This window comes from Periplaneta americana, chromosome 16 (genome assembly GCF_040183065.1).
Source record: "Periplaneta americana isolate PAMFEO1 chromosome 16, P.americana_PAMFEO1_priV1, whole genome shotgun sequence".
NCBI classification, from domain to species: domain Eukaryota; kingdom Metazoa; phylum Arthropoda; class Insecta; order Blattodea; family Blattidae; genus Periplaneta; species Periplaneta americana.
Genome location: NC_091132.1, coordinates 158,391,315 through 158,417,106, shown reverse-complemented (window position 1 = coordinate 158,417,106; position 25,792 = coordinate 158,391,315). Strand labels below are relative to the sequence as shown.

The 25,792-nt window shown below is 35.2% G+C and overlaps 1 protein-coding gene across 1 annotated transcript in view; it reads left to right on the top strand.

Annotated features, from left to right (window-relative positions):
* Positions 1–19,102, top strand: part of LOC138691551 (zinc finger protein 91-like) — a 38,262-nt gene extending 19,160 nt beyond the window's left edge. Inside the window, exons 4-5 of the mRNA XM_069813608.1 lie at positions 3,569–3,651; positions 11,920–19,102. Of these exons, the coding sequence (XP_069669709.1) occupies positions 3,569–3,651; positions 11,920–14,560 (2,724 nt within the window). The 3' untranslated portion in view covers positions 14,561–19,102. The remainder of the gene's footprint in view (positions 1–3,568; positions 3,652–11,919) is intronic.
* Positions 19,103–25,792: the final 6,690 nt, after the last annotated feature.

Here is a 25,792-nt window from a genome sequence, read left to right as displayed (position 1 = left end):
TACACGTGCGCATGAGCGAGTCGCCCATTTTATGCTATCCTACAGTAGCTTACTTGCTTCCTTGCTTGCTTGTTAGTTTTTTGTGGGATTGTGGTCTTATAATCGTGTTGTGAAGCACGTGATACAGAGACAGTGTAGTCTCTGTTTGAATTCAGTACAGAAGAGTATGGTTCAGTATTCAGTGGAACAGCATGTGTTTATCGTTCGCATGTACTGAAAATCAGAGTCCATAAAGAAGTGCCAACTGCAATTTGCTGTACACTTTGGAGTCCAGAAACTGCCTACAAAGTCGTACTGGCTATTTTCAGCAGAATGGCGCCACTAGTCACACTTTCTGCATCAGTATGCGAGAAATTGAGTCTTTCTTTAAAGATCGAGTCATTTCAAAGGAATTTTGGCCACCAAGGTATGGAGACCAGAGTTACATCGATAAAAAAGGACACGAAGCTTAAAAAAGGACATTGTTCTAAAAAAGGAGGACAGAAAATATGTACTTAGATTTAGGCTTAGGCTTATACTTTTAATTACGTCAATATCAATTTTATTACAAAATATTTACAGTACAAATTTAGGCTTTTATCATACTTAAAACTAAGTTAATATCTATTTTATTAAGAAATAATAATAATAATAATAATAATAATAATAATAATAATAATGTTACAGTTACTTATATATGAAAGACAAGGGAACTATAACATTAAAGAGGACAGAAAATATCTATTTAGAGTTAGTCTATGACCTATATTATTCTTAAAATGATGTCAATATCTATTTTATTACAGCATATTTACGTATGATAAAACTGAATAATATAAAATTATTTTACAGTTAGCTACATATGATCCTTTGATTGAGGTTCTGGCTGATATGTAGGGCACAACTATTTTCAGGCAGTACATCTCACTTGACGATATGTGTCGGAGGAAGAACTGTTGTTTGTATGCATCTGAAGTCTGGCTAGTGTAAGTTTCTTTACGTAGGTTATTTTACGACGCTTTATCAACATCTAGGTTATTTAGCGTCTGAATGAGGTGAAGGTGATAATGCTGATGAAATGAGTCTGGGGTCCAAAACCAAAAGTTACCCATCATTTGCTCATATTGGGTTGAGGGAAAACCCTGGATGAAACCTCAACCCGGTAACTTGCCCCAACCGGGAATCGAACTCAGACCACCTGGTTTCGCGGCCAGATATGGTAGCCGTTACTTCAAAGGTGTGTACGACTAGTGTAATATGTGGCTAGTGGACGTTGTATGCAAAGGAGGGGGAACGGAACTGGCCACTCTACCCCATTATCTCCTGGCTAATTGCCTCATAAGTTGTGCCTTCTTGATATTACTTGTGAGGTTGAGACCTGTCTTCAGACAGTTGACCAAACAACAACAGCTACATATGAAAGCAACGACCATAACAAGTAGAAGAGTAAAGAAAGTTATGATCGTTGGCAGAGGGTGTATTCAGTCGATGCTGCTGCCATCTACAGGCAAATTACTTGAAAATGGCGTCAAATGAGATAATTTCAAAATGTCAGGCATATTAGTTACGAAAAGGAGGACGTTTCTTGATTTTTTTTTAATCCACCCGGACCCCGAACAAATGCCTAAAATGGAGGACATGTCTGGACAAAACAGGACCTCTGGTCACCCTACACCAAGGTCGCCTGATCTGACCCCACCGGACTTCTTCTAATGAGCCATGCTGAAAGGGAAAGTGTATTGTAACAAGCCATGGACTGCAACTGAAAGACAACGTTCAGCAGGAAATTGCTGCTGTGGCTCCCGATATGTTGGAGAAAACCTTCTGTGACATGGAGAACCATGTGCAGGCATGCCTTGATGCTCATGACGATTACTTCCAACATTATCTTTGATGGCACCACACTTCTCACTCACTAAGTTATATCCGTAGTAAATTTTATTAATTTATATATGCGGAAATCCTGGGCTAAGAGCAAGTGAGACACCCTGTATTTTATTTTCTTCCACAATGTCGACACAGTTCAGTTTCCATGTCTCAGTCAATTTCGAGTTGTGGATCTTCTCAAGTCGTTGGAACATTGTGTTAAACCCGAGTCACATGGGGATAGTTTACAGGAGTCAAGTGCTTGAAACCTCTAAACTTGATGCTATATTTGTGATCACACGGAGACATTAAACTTGAAACCATACTTGAAAAAAAGCGCGCGCTGAATGTTGTATTCGCAGTGGTGTTTGAATTCTTGTATTCTGTTATAGTTAATAAAAATCAATAGTGAACTGGCATTTTTAGTTTGGTGAAACTGAAGATGCCACCTGCACATATTCAACCATGTGTGCAGCTAATTGGCGCCTTGTTATTGTATGAATTACAAAATATTCTTGAATAAGAGGGAAAGAGAACATGGGTTAAGAAATGCATTCGTAGAAGAATTATGCATGGTGCATCTAATACCTTGTTGAAAGAACTAGCTGAAGAAGGTCCTGCAGAACACAGGAAACATCTCAGAATGAGTCTTGTTTTAAGAGTTTTTAACTTTTTTCGAACCACTTCTACGTCTATGTTTTGGAAACCTTGTTCCATGACTTCACCGACAAGTTTCTGGAATAATAATTCCTGCTTGTTTTTATTGCGGTATTCTTTGTCACGTATATTCCATACAAGTACATACTTCTCATACACTGGCCGAAATTTCATGAGAAAATTTCTTCCCCCATGAGGACTCGAACCAGCGCGCATTCCGTAAACGCGAGTCCTAGGCAGGATGCCTTAGACTGCGACGCCATGGTGTGGGACTGAATTCCACTTAGGGGCGCACATTATTAATCATTATTAATTTACTTCGACAATAGGCCTAAAACTACAAACTTTTTACTTGCCAAGTTGCTACAAGTTCTCATTCACACGCGTGAGTGGTGGAGTCAAGTTGGTCACGTGACGGGAAAGTGGACACAAAAGTTGATGGGACGTCAACTCAAATTCTGCTTGACCGCCAAGTCACAACTTGACTGTCTCGACCATATCACACGGGGAAAGTTGAAGGAAAGTCGACTTGCTCCAAGCACTTAGCTCCTGTACACTATCCCCGTGTGAATTAGCCTTTACATACTGTATCGTTTTATAGTAAAATTGACTAAGGCCAAAGGCATGTGTGGAAGCAAAATCTTTATTTTCTCTTATCTTATCTGAAAAGAAGAAATCGTATTAGTCTGCATTTTTTGAAGATGCGTAAGTTTCAATAATGATATGGACAGAACCTTTTACTTTTTGTTGGCAACAAATATTCTAATAAAATAAGGTTATCTATTTTGTAACACAATTATACATCACATGCAGATATTTTTAAGGTTGAAACTCAATCCCCATGCGTTTCAAAGGAGGCAAATACCCTGAATTTAAGAAAGGATGTATGAAGGATGTAATTCAAAGCAGTTTATGGGAACCAATTCCATTTTGTGTAAAAGTCATTACAACCTTAATGAAAAATTGGATTGGATTTACTAGATTTGAATAGGCAGGTGTCTGACATAGGAAACTAATGACCAGATGTCCAACTAAAGCTCTCTTTGTTATTTACTTACTTTTCCAGGAAGATTTGTTTGATGTGGACACAGTTCCGCAGGAACAGAAAGTGGAAGTATCTTCAGAAGAGGATGAAGTTTTGACTGAGAGGTGAGAGTATTGTGCTGATATTGCTTCTGCTTCCATTCTTCCAGATCTAGATTTAATAACGACGTAGGGAATTAATTTTATAGTGTATGATACTGTTTTGTATCTGGTATATTTGTATGGTCATATTGACGCCTCAATGTATTTTAGTACTGAAATGATATAAGAATCACTAAACAGAACTATCATTACAATGACAAGTATCGCACTACAGCTGCTACTATATCTGCTGCTTTTTATTCAACTGTCCTTTGACAGCCATGATCTATGTAGATTTATTAATTTGTCATACAGAATAATATCTGTAAAATTGACAATTAAAATTAGAGGAGATCGAACCCGGGTCCTTGGTTTTATGTACCAAGCGCTGTGACCACTGAGCTACGCCGAATTCAATCTGCAGCACTGGATCGAACCTTCCTCCTTCAATGTTTCCCTTTGTGGTCTGACTCCAAATTAGGCATATATGTTGACATACTGTATATGTCCAATGTCAACTGCCATTATATTAGGAGTGCACTCAGCTGAGTGACTTGTTTGGCCGGGATTCCGCAATTAAGTGCACAGTAATCTGTACAGATATATGCACTGCAGCTATGAGAATATTGTAGATTTATTAATTTGTCATGCAGAATAATATCTGTAATATTGACAATTAATATTTGAAGAGAAAAATTCGCTCCGCCGCCGGGGATCGAACTCTGGTCCTTGGTTCTCCTTACCAAGCGCTCTGACCTGTCTGGAGTCAGGCCACAAAGGGAAACATTGAAGGAGGAAGGTTCGGTCCGGTGCTGTGGATTGAATTCGGCATAGCTCAGTGGTCAGAGTGCTTGGTACATAGAACCGAGGACCTGGATTCGATCCCCGGCGCCGGAGCGAATTTTCCTCCTAAAATATTCATAGCCATGATCTCGTTTGGTGTACGATCTCATGTCAATACTTTAATTGGCAACATTTCTACTGCGGTTGCAATCCCCAGCGAATAGGGATTATAAAGAATGGACACTTCGCATCGGTATCTTTGATGTAGCCGTACTGATTTCAATGACCTTCAAGCCAGGTAAGTGTGAGATTCTGCTTTCTCCCTAGAGTTGGCGCTGACATCACACCAGCTAGCAGTCGACACAGTGGAAATATAACACAATTAATACATATAGGTACATTATGTACTCAAATAAAATAAATTGGATCCATAAAATAATTAATCCTTCATTAACTGCAATGTCTAGACTATAGAGTTCCTTTATAATGAGAGTTGAGACGTTGACCCCAACAACAATTAAAATATGTAATGATTTGATAGCACTGAAAATGGAAAAAGAAAACTCTTACGAGAAGTAAAACCATATACCTATATTATATTATTATACAAATATTAAACGAATTCGATACTTAATTTTATAATGTACTATATTATTTTATAATATAATGTATTATATCTGAAATATAAAATATTATTATTACAACTAGTTTGTCACTGAGAAATAAGGAAAAGCTGTTAACTTTAATTTATTTGAAGCAAAGCGTTACTGGATTATGCAATAAGGTAGGCGATGTTTGGATCCTGTGCCTTAACTCTATTCTCAGTTAATTATCTTAGCGTTTGCTCGATTACACTACCTCTAGCGCTTGAAAGTGGAACTAGTCGCTGGCGCACAGAGAAACAAAACACAGGAAAATTCGCTCAGTGTCCATTCTTTATAATCCCTATTCGCTGCAATCCCTGTGCATTGTGCTAGTTCTCTGTTTTTCGTGCTGCGCAGTTCGAATTCTGCGAAAATTGCGACAAGTTTTTGCCATCCTGTACCTACAGGTTGTGTTATTTTTGCAACCACAGCGTAACTGCAAATTTTCATCTCCCTGTCCATACTTCATTGTATTATTAGGTTGAGTTGCGTATCAGATTTTTACGTCATAAAATGCAGGCAACTATATCTGAAATAGCATTTTTTATGAAACGGAGAACAAAGTTTTCGACAATGAAGGAAGGAAGGGATTTGGTCAAAAACTGAATAAAAATAGAGATCAGTGCGAAGTTGCAATTGCCTTTGAGAACTGTTACGAAGTTAAAGTCTGTATTCTACATACTGCTTCAGATTGTCAGCAAGATTAATTTTTTTTCTTTTTACAGTTTTTTTATGTTTAAAAATATAATTTAACTAGTGGCTCATGCAACAATTGCTAAGTTCATTAGGGATACAGATAAAAATATTTCAGATTTATTTTCAATGAAGAATAAGCCTACCAGTCATTTTAAAAGTTATTTTCTTCCTTAATAATGAAACATACTCTCTCTGAATAGTTTTTTTATGCCAAATACTTTTTCCTGAATCTATCCATCTTCAGTTTTTGAGTTTAAAAGCCAAAACGCAAGTAACAATGTCAGGACGATCAGTGGATTTTTCATGTGGGAGTAAAACAGTAATAGAGGTCATTTTGGATTGTAGGTGAGAGTTGAGAAAATGTCAGGTTTGCCATGCTTTCGAACAATAGACATAGCATCTTCGTAAAGCTGCTGCATGTTTCGTGAACTATCTTGAAATGTAGAGGGTATAATCATTTTATCCTGCTGAAATGATCGGGAGACTACAAAATCTTGGAGACCTCTTATTTTATCAGTAAGTAATAACTTTTGATCTTTCCTTAGGAACTGTAATTTTTGCGCTCTCTCCAGACAATACTGGAGATAATCACGCATATAAATATCCACACCAACCCCCATTAAATATATGGAAGAGACCCACATCACTTGATTAATAACTATAAAAATATTTCATTTTTAATAACAATAATTTTAACTTACGTAAGTTTTGTAGTTTTCAGTAACATATACTGTATATATTATACAGTCGTCACTCAGTAAATTATAGAAATGAAGATCTAATTTAAGATATTCTCTACGTCTACTTATATAACCCAAAAGGTTTCAGTTTCATATCATCAATAGGCTATATCATTAATATGTATATTAGTGACAAATACATATATCATGGCATTAACTATAATAATATTTCACTTTTAATGGTGATAATGTCATCAAGCAACCTCAAGTTTCGTCGTTTTTAATATCCAGTACACAGCTGTACTCAGAAAATTGCACACCACAGAATCGGATCTGTAAATTATTTTTAACAATTCTTGTAAGTTTTTAATAACCAATTATATAGACTTTATAAAAAACACACAAATGAAGATCGACATATTGTTGTCATTATGATGTCACAGAATCTTCTCTGATTTGCTCTATATATGTAAGAAATCCTGCAGGTCATGGCCTTCATGTAATATTGCTTATTGTAGTGTGTGTGTTTTGTTTTATTCTGAAAAAGCCATTAGTTCTCAAAATGACGACAGATGGATTTTGGAAAATAGGAAAATTATGTAGGAAAATTGACATTTCACAGAAAACTACAATTTTTCTGAAAATCTTCGGATTGCAGGCTTCAAAAATCCGTTCAGCCGTTTTATCGTAATTTCCATTACGAGTTCAAATTATATAGATAGATATTTTTATTCCATTAGCAAATTCTGCTAAAGCATCTTATTTTATCTATGGCAATCGACATTAATTTGTAAATTACAGAAGAACTATCTTCGTTGTGGTAGATGTATTATAAATTATTGAAATCGCAACATTTAATATCAATATGTTAGATTGGTTTTAGAGAATTTCATGTAACCTATGAACAAGTTATTCTTTAAGTCAAGCATTCAAAGATTCTTTTAACGAGGAAAAAGTTACTCTAGCACCTTCTATTCATTTTCAATGTGGATGCGATTCTTTAGTAAAAAAAAAAGAAAAAAAAAATGTAAGAAAATATATATTTAGACGAAATTATATGTTTTCATGGATCTTCGTTTTTCTAACCCTACGTATAATTCCAATAGGATATGATAGAAGCAATGCAACTAGATTTATGTAGGTATTATTTATAGAAGTACTATCTCCAAATGAGCCGTTCAGAGCAAAAGTGTTGTAAGACAAAATCGGGTAACGAGGTTTAAAGTAAAAATTCTGTAAAATACAGCGCAAAGTAGCAATTAATATGTCCTTCATGCTATCCACTGACTACTAATAGTTTAAATAAATTGAATATTAATTGCTACTTTGCGCTGTATTTTACAGAATGTTTACTTTAACCCTCATTACCCATTTTTGACTTACACCACTTCTGCTGTGAACGGCTGAAATATAGATAGATTCACCAAGGTTCACCACAAGTTGCAGTTCGTAGTACAGTATCTACATCAATATCCTGACTAAAAAATTCAGAAGTTTGGAGTGAAGTGTATTCTTTTGTAGATTATTTAGTAATTATAAAATTTCTTTAAAGAAATAACGTAACTGATCTATAGAAAACTTGATAATAGTTAAATTACTAAATCTAAGTACCAATTTTATTTATTAAGAAAATGCCATTGCTAATGGAGCTTCATTTTGATGCAAACTATATTTTCAGCTACGAACTCAGTAAAGTACGTAGGAGTATCCTTTGATATTAAGATTACTTGGAATAAACATTTAGAATAACACAAAAAGCTTAAAGACTATCATCACTTTTTAAATGTCTGTCAGGCATGATGTGAAGATATTCAACAAAAAATATTACTACTACTAATAATGCCTATATGAAAGCATTATTACACACTACGATGAAGTTTTAAACGGTGTATCTTAAAAAAGATAAATTAATTAGAAGATCAAAGTCTTCTGTTGTTTACAGGAGCTGTGAAATCTACTTCAATACCTGCATTGCAACTGGCAGTTCATCTATTTCCTATATTGATTATGGTCTAGAAAATAATGCTATTATTCAATACAGAAAAAAATTATCTCAATTCCCTTTAGCAGAACTTCGTACTAACTTTAATTGCCAGGAAACCTTTCGTTAATAGTACATGAAATTAAGAAAAAGATAAATCTTTGATGTAAAGAAAGTCTGATTCCTAAAACTAAACCTACAGAAGCAACAGAAATGGAGTATCATCTGGTCCTGGATGAAATTACCAAGAAAATTGACACCCCAAAAGATATCCTGCATTGGAAACTATTCATAATGGATACCCTAAGAAGGAATGGCTTCTACTGATTGATCCATAGTGTCCAACCAAAAAGTAGCAGATGCTAGTGCTACATGTCCAATTTTCTTTTTTTATAAATCTTTTGGATATGGACTACAAGGAGAAATTGAATCCATCTGTTCGACACTTCAAAATGTGTTCCACTGTAGCTCACATTTTTAACAAGCTGTTCTATTCAGTTATTCTGAAGCAGCTATTGCCACTGAAATAACCAATATATTACTTAAAATGTAAAAAAAAAAAATGAAATAATAATTAGAAATATCTATTTTTTTTAATTATACACAATATGTGACCTATTCCGCGAAAAGAGACCTAAAGTCGTCACAGGAAATTTTATACAAGAGAACAAAATAATGTATTTGTGGTGCAAAAACTACATTTCTAAGGTTTGACGTCTTGCGCTACTTGTAGGCTTATTTTACATACTAAACTAGGACTTAATTTTACACACTGCTTCTTAAATACCCAAATCTTAATTACAGTTGCTAAGAAAACAAGTGAAAGCTTGAGTTGCATTATTCTCGAAAAGTACATAATGTAATATCAACATTCAATAAGTAATATATTAAAAACTATAGTACCTACAACCATGATTTTTTTTAATGCTCAATATTTCATTCTCTTTTTGAAACCACAAAAAAAAAAATCCGACTTCAGGTCCCATATCCTGCAACTAGTCACATACGATGACGGTTAACAAAAGGATAGTTTCTCAATAGGTACAGGGACACTGCGGATTATCTGGTAATGAAGCCACTGTGCATCTTGCTAGGAAAGGAAATAAAATGTTGCAAAACACTATGTCGGCAGTTAAAAGTTTAACCAACTCAAAATATCATGATATATAATTTCTACAAAATTTTAGATAATAAAAGATGGGATTGCCTCAACAAATAAATTCCTGAGCATCCTAGCAGTGCAGTTTTATCCTTTGGATTACTCACAGGGCATCGCCGTTAGTCAAAGCACTTGAACAAATTACAAATATTTCTGCAGTCTTCAGAAAGAAATGGATAAGAACTCAGCATTAGTTAACATTTTTTCTTATAATCACACTCGTCTATTTTGACATAATTTCTTTAATAGTTTGAATGTCGATTCAATCCTGTTGAACCATATTATATTGCAGAAGCACTTAAGAGTTTCATTTTCTACCACAAGCAAATGTTCTGCTGGGGGCAGATAAAAAAGTTAAATTTTATTTTCTTTCACCATGTTAATAATTTCAAAAGAAATGTGTATAAAAATTTTGGCCACTTGACCGCAATTACGAGGGCCGTAAAAAATAAGTTCGCCAGGGGTCATTAACAGAAAGAAAGCACAATTTCATTGGAAAAAGTGTATTGGAATACACAGGAATTGTTGAGTTATTTTTCAATATGTTCCCCACCGGAATTGGGACAATTGTTATGTCATGGGATCGACAAGGAGGTGCAGATGGCTGTCAATCGTTGGTTCCGATCTAGGCAGCTGACTTCTACGACACAAGGATACAAAAATTGATCCCGTGGTATGATAAATATCTCATTTGCAGTGGGGGATATTTTGACAAATAGCGCAACAATTGCTGTAGCTGTTTCAGTAAATCTTTCCATGCAGTTGTACTTTTCGTCTGTAAACGACCCTAGGGAAATCACTTTCTGGACGGCCTCGTAATTGCGGTCGAGTGGCCGAAAATTGTATAAACACTTATTTTGACATTATTAACATGGTGGAAGAAAAATATTTAACATTTTTATCTGCCCCCATCAGAATGTTTGCTTGTCAGCAGAACCAAAAATAGCTAAATTCTTGTGTTGCGTCAGCCTGTGATTTTAGCTCTCCATACAATTTAGTGTCTGTTGTTTCTCTTGTAATCTTGTCATCCAGTAAGAATAGAGACTGAGTCAAACATAATGCATCTCACATTGTATGGACTGCTTCCACTGCATTGAAGATGTGTATCGAACATTAAATATGTTGGACATTATACAGGTAGGAAATTTATTAGGAATTGAAATTGAATGTACTCCTTCTATATTGATTGTAACTTCAAAATGTGCTATTATTATCAGGCAATGGAATTTGGTGTCTTCGATATTAATTTTGAATTCATGCAGATGAATACAAAATTATATATATATATACAGTGTAACCTCTGATTTACAGACATCGAAGTGACGGAACAATCTGTCCGCATCTGAGAGGTGTCCTTTATTGGGAGGGAGGCTCCCCAGTCTAACAGTAAATTTATAATATGCATTATGTATCTCTTCACGCTTTAAATGAAATGTATTACTGTAGTTTAATACTAAATATAGTATAATAATAATAATAATAATAATAATAATAATAATAATAATAATAATAATGATGATAATAATAATAATGATTTATTTAACCTGGCAGAGTTAAGGCCATACGGCCTTCTCTAACACTCAGCCAGAAGTAAAAACTGCGTTACAAAAACACTACAGATTTACAAAGTACACTACAATTTTACACACAAAACTGAATAAGATAATAGTATACAGTGCTACAGTAAATTCTTTGCAACTTTGAACTACAGTAGATATGACCAAAATAGGAAAATACAGTACTGTGCCATGGAATTTTATTCTAAGTCTACAGTTATCCAGTACTGTAATTTACAGTTTTCAACTTAACTTTTACGTTCAGGTGCCATGTCTCTCGAGACAGAACAACTGATTGAAGTGAGTAGAATAATGCTACTAACCGTATCATGTGTCAAATACAATTTCACGATCGCGAAAAGCTTGGACCCATCTGACAGGTTAAACTTTATGACTTTGTTTTTTCCACCTGCTTACAGCTAACAAGGGGTAGCCGGCTGGGCTAGTAGTAGCCTACGAGATCCTTATTGTCATCTTTCATGTTAAGGAATTTCTGTACAGTTCTCAAAACTAAACTTTCCATTTTTGTAACACGTTAGGTCTTGAAATCCTAGTTCTGTCCGCAGTCAGGAGGTAAAGCAAGCTTTAGGACTATGAAACAACTGTCCGTGTCTGTGTCAGAGAGTGTCTGTAAACGAGTGTTAAATTTATCATTATTTCTATATTATTTCTGTTGGAACATAAAAATCTGTCCGTAAGGAGAGGTTTCACTGTATGTATGTATGTATATATCACTGTAATAATTGATATCATTACATTGACTATGATGTACAGTGATTAATTTTCATTTCAGCTTTGTGGATAAGGATGAGAAGAGTGTGTCAACAGCAGAATGCGATATCATTGTTCATGAAGAAGACGAATCGACATACTGTCTCAGCTACAGGCTTGACGACATCGACCACGATCCAGTCAAGTGTGATATATGTAACAAGGTATTTGTAACATCGCAGTCTTTGAAAATTCATTTGCGGTCTCACACTTCCAAAAAGTTCTTCAAATGCGTTATCTGTGGGAAGTATTTCTTCAGATTGAGTCAACTAAAGAGGCATGTTCTTGTACACACAGACGAGATGCCTTTCCAGTGTGATGTCCGTGGAAAGTGTTTCAGAACACCTCAGTATTTCAAGGGACATGCAAGCAAATACACACTTAGAACGCCATACAAATGCGATGTTTGTGGAAAATGTTTCTCAGCATCGGAAAATTTAGTCGTACATGCACGTATACATAGAGGGGAACGGCCATTCCAATGCGAGGTCTGTGGAAAATGTTTCTCGCTATCGAGATATTTACGTCAACATGCACGTATACACACAGTCGGGATACCCTTTCATTGCGATGTCTGTGGAAAGTCTTTCAGAACATTAGAAAAATTCAAAGAACATGCAAGCATACATACAGGCGAAAAGTCATTCAAATGCGAGGTGTGTGGAAAGTGTTTCATGCATTCGAGTTACTTAAAAAGGCATGCTCTGTTACACACGGGCCAGATGCCATTTCATTGTGATATCTGTGGGAAGTCTTTCAACAAATCAGGGAATTACAAAGCACATACATTGATACACACTGGGAAGAGACAATTCATATGCGATGATTGTGGAAAGTGTTTCTTGACAGCAAAAGGTTTAAAAGCACACTCAATCTTACACACAGACCATATGGCATTCAAATGCGATGTGTGTGGGAAGTGTTTCACGTCAACTTCAAGTTTAAAAGCTCATATACTCATACACACAGGAGAACGGCCATTCAGATGCGATGTTTGTGGAAAGTGTTTCACGTCATCATCAAATTTAAAAGCACACGTACGCATACACACAGGAGATCGGCCATTCAAGTGCGAAGTTTGTGGAAAGTGTTTCTCGGAATCGGGGCAGTTAAAGAATCATGCACGCATACACACAGGAGAAAGGCCATACATATGCGATGTTTGTGGAAAAAGTTTCGTGACATTAGGAAGTTCAAGAGCACATGCGCGCTTACACACAGGAGAACGGCCATTCAAATGCGATGTGTGTGGAATGAGTTTCGCGGCATCAGGAAATTTAAAAGCTCATGCACGCTTACATACCGGAGATCGGCCATTCAAATGCGATGTTTGTGGAAAGTGTTTCGCGACATCATCAAATTTAAAAGCTCACGCACGCAGACACACGGGAGATCGGCCATTTAAATGCGATGATTGTGGAAAGTGTTTCTCCGAATCGGGACATTTAAGGAATCATGCACGCATACACAAAGGGGAAAGGCCATATATATGTGATGTTTGTGGAAAATGTTTCTTGAGATTAGCAACTTTGAAAGTACATGCGAGCGTACACTCCGCCAATCGGCCATTCAAATGCGATGTGTGTGGAATGGCTTTCGCGGCATCAGGAAATTTAAAAGCACATGCACGTTTACACACAGGAGATAGACCATTCAAATGCGACGTTTGTGGAAAGTCTTTCGCGTCGTCATCAAATTTAAAAGCTCATGAACGCGTACACACGGGAGATCGGCCATTCAAATGTGATGATTGTGGAAAGTGTTTCTCGACATCAAAAAGTTTAAAAGTACACTCATACTTACACACCGGCGTTATGCCATTCAAATGCGATGTGTGTGAAAAGTCTTTCACGTCATCAACAAATTTAAATACTCATATACGGACACACACGGGAGATCGGCCGTTCAAATGCGATTTTTGTGAAAAGTGTTTCGCGTCACAATCAAATTTAAAAGCTCATGCACGCATACATACTGGAGATCGGCCATTCAAATGCGATATTTGTGCAAAGTCTTTCTCGGTATCAGGAGATCTAAAGAAACATGTACGCGTACACACAGGGGAAAGGCCATACATATGCGATGTTTGTGGAATTTCTTTCTTGACATCAGGAAGTTTAAAAGCACATGCAAGCTTACATACAGGCGATCGGCCATTCAAATGCGATGTTTGTGGAAAGTGTTTCACGGCATCAGGAAATTTAAAAGCACATGCACGTTTACACACAGGAGATAGACCATTCAAGTGCGAAGTTTGTGGAAAGTGTTTCACGGCATCAGGAAATTTAAAAGCACATGCACTCTTACACACAGGAGATCAGTCATTTAAATGCGATGTGTGTGGAAAGTATTTTTCGGAATCGAGAGATTTAAACGATCATTCACGCATACACTCAGGGAAGAAGCCATACATATGCGATGTTTGTGGCAAATGTTTCACGGGATCAGGAAGCTTGAAAGAACATGGACGCGTACACACAGGCGATCGGCCATTCATGTGCGATGTTTGTGGAAAGTGTTTCACGGCATCAGGAAGTTTAAAAGCACATGCATTCTTACACACAGGAGAACAGCCATTTAAATGTGAGGTGTGTGGAAAGTGTTTCTCGGTTTCGAGATATTTACACAGGCATATACGCATACACACAGACGGAAAGCATTGAATTGCGATGTGTGTGGGCAGTTGAAGGGAGATGCACGTATACTCACAAACGAATGATCGTTGAAATGAAATTTGAGAGGAAAATGATTTTCAAAAGCGGGAAATGTATTAACGTAATCCCACATACACACAGTCAATTCGATATTTGCACATGGGTCTGCGCCCAAGTCGGGAAAATTTTCAGAAACAAAGTAATCTCTCCAAAATTTTGAACACTGCAACTAGCATGACGGTTAAGGGCAATCCTTGTGCTCTCATTTCTATGTTAGTCACAGATACCTCACAATGTTTCACTTGCTTTGTCTTCCAGTTTGACAAACGTCTGCGTTATGCTGTAGCTTATATTACATTGTTATTATGTCACATATTTTGACAACTTGCTACATATACAAGATTTGCATATGATAATTGGCGGCACGCGTAATTTTTTTATGGCCCATACACATTGTTGCGAATTTCTTTGGTGCCAAATTTCGTTTATTTAAAGACAATGAAATCTCCTCTGTAATTGAATAGTATTGCTTGCAAGAAGCTTCTAACTACAGTAATACTGACACACGAGTTCAATTTAAGTCTATGTTTAAACGCTTTTTTATGAAAGAAACAGCAATGTCACAATATATCGTAATATGATGGCATATCTTTTAGTGTTATTATTACTCAGTGTGGATTATTTTTACGACGCCAAAAAACCTGTGAAGCAAACAGATAGTGGTTATTGAAAAATACTCTTACTGTGTCCCCTGGTGCTGCTACCCCTATTTTCGGTTTGACAACAAGCAAGATCATTTAACATTTAATCTCATTTATTACGCTAGTTTTTCTAGTGTCTACTTTTTGTTTTTCTCCCGCACTTCGCATTTGTCTCTTCTTCAAGTCCATTCTCTAACACATGGAGAATGCATGAAAAGAAACAATGTCAAAAGCCCGAATTGCAGCGAGTGACATCTTGTTCAGCGAGTGTCGGTCTACATTATCTACAGGAAGAGGGATGGAGATCTTTCAGGATAATGATGTTACCATTAGATATGTGTTCTTGGGGATAATATAATTGAATGAGCACAAGATAACATAGGAAAACATTACAATCACTGAAATATTATTATGTTTTTGGTGAAGTTTTACTAATATACTGCCAGTATAGGAAATTTAAAACAAAGACTGAAAATACCTTAGTTTTGTAGTGTGGAGTAGCAGAAACTCGATGTGATCACTGAGAGAGCTGTGGTCCCACCCAACCCGCCCTAAATAGGTTCCTTGTATAGGAAAATCGTCGTACTTGAAGGAAGAAAGGCGGCCATATTCCTTCCTTCTGACGTTACTTGAGGTGGAGTGGGAGAATAATTGCAGTGTCACCAACTGTGGTAACCATTCATATTATCTTACACACCTAACCTAACCTCACGTGCTACACACCTATTGTAACATTCCTAACGTTTAGCTCACCTGTTGCAACATTCCTCACAGTTTCATTTCGTTTGCCGATATTGGCATCCCTGCTATTCCTGTACTATATCGTCTGCTGGAATTCTGAGTCCATCTAGTGGAAGTGAAGTGAATCTGCGACTCTGTTAATTACGTTTCCGAAGTTGTTTCTGTGGTATCTGCAAGAATTATTGTGTCATTATAGTGATAATTGCATTTATATTGTACAATAGAAATTGAAATGTGTCGTGGCTGAGATAAAAGTGTTCTAAATTGATTTCCAGCGCCACAATCCCACGGATTTTTTTAAAAATCAAGAAATGTCTTCCTTTTCGTAACTTGTATGTCTGATATTTTTAAATTATCTGATTTGACACCCTTTTCAAGTAATTTTCCTGTAAGTGGCGGCATCATTGACAGAACACACCCTTCGCCAACGATCATACCTCTCTTTGTTTACAAAATAATATTAAATTAATATTTTGTGCAGTCTTTAATAATACAGTTTCTTTGGCTTTCATATGTAGTTAACTGTAAAATCATTTTATATTACTAAGTTTTATCATAAGTATACTGTAATAAAATAGATAGTGACATAATTTAAGTATAATATAGGCTTAAGTCTAAATCTAAATAGAGTAGATATTTCCTGTCCTGTTTAATAATTATAGTTTCGTTGACTTTCATATGTAGCTAACCGTAAAAGCGTTATATTAAGTTATATCATAATTATTTTTGTAATATTAACATGCTTTTAAGTATGATCTAAGCCTAAATCTGTACCGTAAATATTTTGTGAGAAAATAGATATTGACATAATTTGTAGCCCAGTATAGGCCTAAGCCTAAATCTAAGTACATATTTTCTGTCCTCTTTTTTTCGAACAATGTCCTTTTTGAAGCTTTCTGTCCTCTTTTCTATCGATGTGAATCTGGACATCCTACCTCTTCAGGAAGCTCTGTGCAGGCTTGACACGAATATTCTGCGAAATATTGAAGTTTCCCAGCAGGATGTTGGTATATAATTGTCCGATTTGAAATAAGACCAAATTTACAGAAATAAATGCGTGTATAAATTAGTCGAAGTAGAGCTATAACCAGACATTGTATGTTCTTCATTTTGGGATGTGGCAATCATGGAAACTAGTGCGTGAAATTACCTTATAATACATTTGTCTTAGCCTGAGTTGCTAGTACTACAGTAATTTAGGGTAACTTTGTATCACATCATATCTAGCATGTGTTTATACAGTAGAGCATTGATTATCCGATTACCGATCAACCGAAACATCAGTTAACTGAAAGCTTTCCAGTGTGCAAATTCAAATTTGCTCACACACCGTATAGGAGTTTCACTAGCCCTGTTTGCGAGATTTAGCGGCAAAAAAAGTCTCTCAGCTATGAAGAAAAGAAAAATAAAAATTGGACTTCTTTTCCTAAACTGTAGGCCTACTTTAATGACCATTTTGAACTTGTCAAACTAGGCTAGTCAGTTCTCTGAGTTATTTGTAAGACGTGTGATGCAAAATATGTACTGTATGTACAGTTTTGTGTTTAATATCAGTGTTTCTTTGTTTCGTACTGCTCCTATGACACCGGTACAATTTGTTTTAGTAAACGATCGGTTATACGAAAATTCTGTTATCCGAACACCCCCTGTCCCCAATTGTTTCGGATAATCGATGCTCTACTGTACTTACCTAAAATAGTGTCTCTTAAAATTTGTGTTTAAAACTAAATTAGTTAAGAAAAGTACTTATCTTGTGTGTTGAGACATAAGAAATACAAAAATTATATTTTAAATAGGTGAAATTTCATATTTAAATGTGATACAAAGTTACACGGCTATTTGGTGAAACTTTGTACCACATACGTGTTTTCCTGTTAAATTCAATTCTCTATATTCCCCTACATATTCAAGGAAGATTTTTACCATTCAGTAAGAAAATATGTACATATGAAGTCACAAAGAAAAGTTTATTGAAAACGTAGAACATTTTCTATGACATTAAAATACATACCAGCACTACAAAATAAAATATAAACACAATTTTTATGTGCTTCTTATCTACATATCTGTTTCATATAAGTTATTTTTATTTCCCTAATCAAATTCGCTATATCTTAACATAGTCAGTTCATACGTGCCTCTTTTATTTACCAACTTATTAACTTCTTTAATACTTCAAACTGGTCATGCCACATCCAATGCATTCCCTTCTTCACCTTCGACTGTATCCTACCAGAGAACAGTTATCCTTAATATGAGACTATTACAAAGTCATCATAGCACAGAGCACCGACATTCTTGGTGAAAACATATTTGGCCTCCCAAAATTATTTTTATGTTTACTTTTCAATTTATTCACTAATGTTTGTCTGCTAATGGAATACAAACTTGCAACTTCTCGTTGACCAAGTTTTCCAGTGTTTATATCATCTAGTGCCTGCTGTAGCGTTTCACTGTAATACCACAGTCTAGTATATACAGTCACAAAGCTTGAGTTGTTCAGGGTACTAGGAACAATAGACTGTGCCGGTACTGTTTCGCATTGTCTGTGATGAGGCAGTAGTGGTCACCAACTATCTATGGATGCATATTGACTACATATTGAGCTTCGTGACTGTATATAATAGACTGTGGTAGTACATTGCCTTTATTCCATACTGTCTTCTCTCTGGAGAATCCTTTCAACCTCTTCTCACCTAAAAATTTCGAAGCATTATGGAAATCCTAGACAAATGTAAAAATGAGAAGAGTGGTTTAATAAACATGGTGCGAGATATCTAATTAATAAGTCAAATATGCAGGACTTGTAAAAACATTAATTCTTCAATATATGCCTAAAGTGTGTCTGTAGTATGAGTAGATGTATTAGTTACATTCTATATTCATTTTTTGTAATAATTGTCTCATATTGTTTAATGAACACATTAATTATGTTCCTTATGTGCTATTCTGTTATTTAGTTTCAGAATTAGTTTCCTCCAAATTATGAAATATGGGTTTTAGACACGTTTCAGTGTAGAATTTTGCAGGAAATGTGATAAACTGCTCGTTTGTAGTACAGCTGCAATTTATCTGCCTTAAAATTATTAATAAAAATTATGGTTGGGAGTCTAAATGCACTAGTTTTTCATTTTTCCTAAAAAATCTGATGGTTTGTTATTATTATTATTATTATTATTATTATTATTATTATTATTATTATTATTATTATTATGTCCGGTCCCTGAAAATATTTAAGATTGTACATGGTCAAATATTTCATTTTTAATACTAGCTGGTTTATGAACGATTTTCAAATTTTCAACGCGACGAGACGTCTTCACAATTATGTAATATTTTCTTTATTACCTACAGCAATGCAAAGTTTATAACTTCACTTTCTCTTCACATATCAACCTAAGTATGAACAAAAATTTACCCAGTCTTTTCAATCTGTTGTCACACTTTCAAATTTAAATGCGGGGACAAAATGCTGGCATGTTTGAAACATTACTGATTATTAGTGAAGGAATTTTAAGATGCAAATCATGGTGGGAAATGCGGAAAAAAGATTCTAAAATACGTACAAAGAGGTGCAGAAAAGTTGTTGGTGAAATGACTTTATTATAGTTTAAGTTAAACCAGTTACATGATTGATCATGAACATTCTTTATCCCATTTACTGAGTTTTAAACAACTTGTTATATTGGATTACACACATGCTGTCGACCTGGTTGGCGAGTTGGTATAGCGCTGGCCTTCTATGCCCAAGGTTGCGGGTTCGATCCCGGGCCAAGTCGATGGCATTTAAGTGTGCTTAAATGCGACAGGCTTATGTCAGTAGATTTACTGGCATGTAAAAGAACTCCTGCGGGACAAAATTCCGGCACATCCGGCGACGCTGATATAACCTCTGCAGTTGCGAGTGTCGTTAAATAAAACATAACATTTAACACACATGCTTTGAGCTCAGGACATCCTTGTGTGTGGAGAAACTCCGCATTTCTATAGAAACCAATGGAGCACAGCTTGTTACTACTCATAAAGGTAGTTCAATCAGATTTGTAACGGTTTCCACATCCGGATTATTCTTAAAATTTATTTCGAATGTGATGTTGGCAAATCCATCAAGGTTGTCCCTAACATGAAGTCACAAAGAAAAGTTTATGATAAACGTAGAACATTTACTGTGACATAAAATTATACTAGCACTACAAGAGGAAATATAATCACAATTATCGTGCATTTATTGTCTACATATATATTTGATATAAATTATTTTTAATTCGCTAATAAAATTCTTCACAGCCGTAACATAATCAATTCATACGTTCCCCTTTCACTTACCAACTTACAACTTTCTTTATTACTTGAAAATATGCGAGAGTTAGTAAATGAATTATTTCTTCAATATAAACTTAAAGTTTGTAGTAGATCTAGTAGTTACATCTTATATAATAATTGTCTCGTGTTATTTAATAAACTAATTATGTTTATTTATAAACAAATGAAGAGTCCACTGCAAGAATGATGGATGTCACTATGTCCTATATTTAAGAAGGGAGATAAACAAAATATTAACAACTATAGGCCGATATCTCTATTATCTACATTCTCCAAAATCCTTGAAAAAGTTATGTATAATAGATTAGTTCGGTTTTTAGATTGCAATGGTGCACTATCTAATGCTCAATTTGGATTTCAAAAAGGCAAAGGAATTAATAACGCCATATTCACTTTCACGGAATTTATTCTAAATTCAAAAGACAACAAGAATCAAACAGTTGGGCTATTCCTGGACCTGAGCAAAGCATTTGACACAGTTGACCACATGATACTGATCCAGAAACTACAATGGTTTGGCATAAGGGGGTTAGCTAAAAGTTGGTTTGTTTCTTACCTAAGTGCAAGGCAACAATTTGTTGAAATAGGCTCAATGAAATCATATCCCACTATCATGAAAAGCGGGGTGCCCCAGGGTTCCATACTTGGCCCAATTCTATTTCTCCTGTATATAAACGACCTTCCCTCAAGGATAACACAAGCTAAAACCGTTCTCTTTGCAGATGACACCAATATTGTTTTCAATGCTCTTGATAAAAATAATTTACAGGAGAAAATAAATGAAACCTCAAGACAACTAGAACAGTGGTTAGCTAGCAATAGACTAAAACTGAATGTCAGTAAAACCGTTTGTATGTATTTCAGTCAGAAACAACTACATGACTCCATTGAAATACTACTTAATAATACTGGAATAAAGGACGTCGATTGTACAAAATTTTTAGGGATATGGATTGATTCCAACCTCACGTGGGAAAGTCATATTCAATTCTTAACTGATAAACTAAGTCGTTTGTGTTATGCTTTCCGTGTCCTAACCAATATAACTCCCAAGGAACTACTTAGAGCAGTTTACTTTGGCTATGTTCACTCTGTATTATCATATGGGATAATTATCTGGGGGTCATCATCAAAACTTGCACAAGTGTTTAGACTGCAAAAGAGAATATTGAAAATTATAAAGAAAGTACCTATTCGCTCGGATAGTAAAAAAATATTCAAAGAGTTTGATATTTTGCCCCTACCTTGTATTTACATTCTTGAAACAGTCTGTTTCATCCACCAAAATTATGATAGTTTTAAAATAAACTCTGATTATCACAACTACAGCACAAGAACATGCAATAATTTACATTTTAATCATCATAGGTTATCCAAAAGTCTCAATAGCTTATCACATACAGGGATAAGACTTTACAACAAACTCCCTGTTGAAACTAAAGCCCTTAGCTATGCTAGATTTAAAAAGTCAGTGAAACATATTTTACTTTTCCACATGCCTTTTACTGTCAATGAGTATCTTAGTTTAGCACTCCAAATTTAGCTTACAGTAGTTAGTATCTCCTTTTGTGTTTACTGCTCTTCTTTTCTATCTGATTCATGTCTGGGGTGAGACTGCCCAAGAGGATAAGGAAACCAAGAACCTTGTACAAGTAATGGTCTGAAGAAAACTGTGGAGAATTGACTTCATTACTGAATGTATTGATTGTATATTATTTGTATATTATTGTAGATATCTTGTATGTCGGAAAAACATGTATGTAACCGCATATTTATTATGTATTCACTCTGACGATGCCATGAAATCATTGTATTTCCTAAGGCTAATAAATATCTATCTATCTTTCTTGTCGAAAATGAACCAAGACAGTCAATGCATAGCTTAAGACATATAGAATGTACATAGAGAGTTATATGTCATTAACACTGATAGTCATTGTCCAGTAATGATCGGAAAATCACGTTAAGCTTTGAGTGCTAAGCATTTCAAACTTTCAATTGCTTCTCCTGCAAAATGTATTCCAAATGACATCCATCATTCTTGCAGTGGACTCGACAAATTTCAATGCTTTTATATTAGAACCACTGTTATAAAGTAAACTTTGTAGGAATTACGAAGTAACTCTGAATTCGAACCAAAACAGCACTTTCTGATCAATCTACAAGACATAGGATTATGTAAGACACGGGGTTATTAATGTAAAATATTTTAAAGAAGCAAGAATAAGTATTAATATTTACAATAGTAACAGTGAGATAAAAATTTTATACTTACAATATAAAGTCGAAAATCGTTCATAAACTAGCTCCTATAAACAATGCAATATATTTAACAACGTGCAACGGAAATTAATTTATTTACTAGTTCATTAAATCATTTTTATATCTCACCAACCACCTTTAGCCAAACGAACCAGTAAAACTAGCATTTAATTTAGTGATAAAAATTTCTGTCTTTAAATTTTTAATGGTTCATTAGTTGCATTGTAAAATGGCCGAACGTTTCGAAACAGAATTGTTATATCTGGAACTGCTCGAAAATTAAGAGTCAGATTGAGATAATGTTAACCATTTAAGAAACGATCATTTTGAAAATTTGAATGACACAAAAATTCACGAAAGATACCGCGTCACGAAAATCGTGGTACTCAAAACTTTAGAAGAAATTGTTCATAGGTTAGAATATCATAAAAATAGCTTAAACTAGTCAACTATGTAACATACAACTGAGTTTTTATTTTAACACATGAAAGTGGTTATTATAACTATACCTAAGAAATATTAGTAAATTAAGATATAATGTGCATTCAAACATAACAAAACTTAATTTGTATGTTAACTTTCATTTATTAGAATTATATTATAGCTAGCGATAAGATATGTTTGCACTGGCTTTAAAACAGAAGCGAAAGAACGGATTCATAGAATTTATAATCATTTTCTTTCCGAAGGAAATTTCATTTTCCAGCAGCATAACCACCCCGCGCACACCACTAGAAACGTTCAAAGACTGTTCACGGAAAGGCAAAAAAAAATAGAGGAGGATTGACAAATATCGACACAATACAAGGCTTCTAAACTTCTCATAGGTTGCATTATTATCGAGATTCTTTGCGAGGGATCGACGGGAAAAGGAAAGCGATTCTGACGTCACAAAATAGCTGAGCGCGCTTGAACTCAAATGCTTCAAAGCAATATCTCGTGTGTTTTCTTGTTTATGTTGTTTTGAATGCATTATGCCAAGTCAAAAGTGTGCTATTGCGGTATGCAACAATTCTGACGATAAACCTGAAGAGTTGTCTCTCTTTACCATTCCTAAAGATTTAGGAATTAGAAAAAAATGGGTAATTGCGTGCAAAAGACAGGATAAATTCAATACCGATACAAGTAGAGTATCCTCTGTTCATTTCGAAGATGATTTTGTTCCTGATTTTCGAGCAGCATTAATGAAAATAAAGCCGAAATGACCGAGAATGTTAAAGCCTACAGGTAAGTTTAAATAAATCACGTAGGCCCATATAAGTAGCCTACATTAATACCAGTTTTGTATAATAATTAGATTAGGTTAATCTATGTTAACCTTCAAATTATTTTCTTTCTTTTACAATCTTTGCTGGGTCGTACATTACTTACAATTAACAAAATAATAATGCTTCTTATACTGACAGTCACGTACCAAAGGGGTGGAGAGTTAGCGACAGATACGAGTAATGTTTCTTCATCATAATTCTCATTATATTGATTTTATATTAACGATTTACGACATTTTGTCCTTCATATTCAGTGGGTTAATCATAAAAGCCTCCAGTGACAATTCATTGTTGAGTTATAATGATTATTGTAAATGAACGTGTGGCTGACAGTTCATTACCGATACATGCACATTTTTCCAAACTTTACAATAAGATATTAAGAAAATTTCAATGTTAGAATTTTTATAAACACAAGACTGGAAGCTAGCAGACGAAAACGGACGGCAGACACTGAGAGCAGACGAATTCTTAAGAAATACAGAAATATAATTCAGTGACAAGTGTACTAAGTATGCTGCAGTTTTTATATAAACGGTATAAACACTTTCAACATATTTATGTTATGCCATGATACGTACACAATTGGTTTATACCCATTGTAATGTTTTTATTTCAGGCATAATGTTTATAATGTACGCTGATGTCGCTATCGATTTGAAAATAAAGTACCAATGACCATGGACTCTTCGCGGGTCATCAGCCAATTAGGCATGTGATTGGTTGGTGAAAAATGAGATAACCTATTGAGTGTATAGAAGCGTCGTAGACAACCCACCTCAAAATCCAGATCAGTCTTGCCAATTCAGCGGTTATCCCGCTAGATCTGGCTTTTTTGCCGTTAGTTTAGCGGGTAAAATTTATGAAATTTGTTTTGCTGATATAGGGATTTAGTAGGTATTTTAGCACTCTCAGCGGCAAAATAATACAATTTAACATTGACAATATACCAATTTAGCGGTTTCTGCAAGACTTCGCAGCGGATTTTAAGAATCAAGTTGGCAACACTGATCCAGATCAGTTGTGGGATCAAGTTCTAGCTACCTGGGAAGTTCTCGCTGAGGACCAGAACTATTTCCGTGATCTGGTGGACTCAGTGCCCCAAAGAATTTTTATTTATTTTATTGGGTTATTTTACGACGCTGTATCAACATCTAGGTTATTTAGCGTCTGACTGATATGAAGGTGATGATGCCGGTGAAATGAGTCCCGGGTCCAGCACCGAAAGTTACCCAGCATTTGCTCGTGCCCCAAAGTTGCCAGACAGTGATAGACGCCATTGGCATGTGGATAGAGTATTAGATCCACATGTGTATTATTTTATTTTTAAATTTGTTTGTTCATCTTTCTTTTATTTTGGGGAAAAAAATGATCTCCCAGGAATTTTTTAATTCTCCTAGTGGAGTCAGAATTGCGAAATAATTCGTTCCACTACAAAAAAATTAAAATGGAGAAAAGTAACTTGTAGGTGTAAAAATTAGTTACGTTAATAAAAAAAATAGTTCTCACCGAGAAACGAACTCGTGTCCCAACGTTGACAAGCTAGCTCGCTACTGACTGCTCCACTGAAGAACCGTGATGTAATAAGCGTTATGCTCGGCTTGAAGTCTACAGTGACAGCGCACATATAAACGTACTCGTGTAAATCTCGGTCAAAATTTCAACATTTTCACTACCGAGAGACACAACAAAACTTTTCTTCTAATACTATATACGATTTGCGATATAGTACACTGTGGTTTCGTAGAAAGATGTTCTGATATACAGTAGTTATGAAAAGTTCATAGATCGCACTTATTTATCCATAATGAGCCACTACTTACTGTTCATTAAATGCTACGAAAATTTGGTTGGTGAGCAGCTCGCATTCTAATGAGTAGTTAAATGTTTGAATGTTCAGTAGTTAATGTTTCATTTGGATTGATTTACTGAAGGTTGAAATGTCA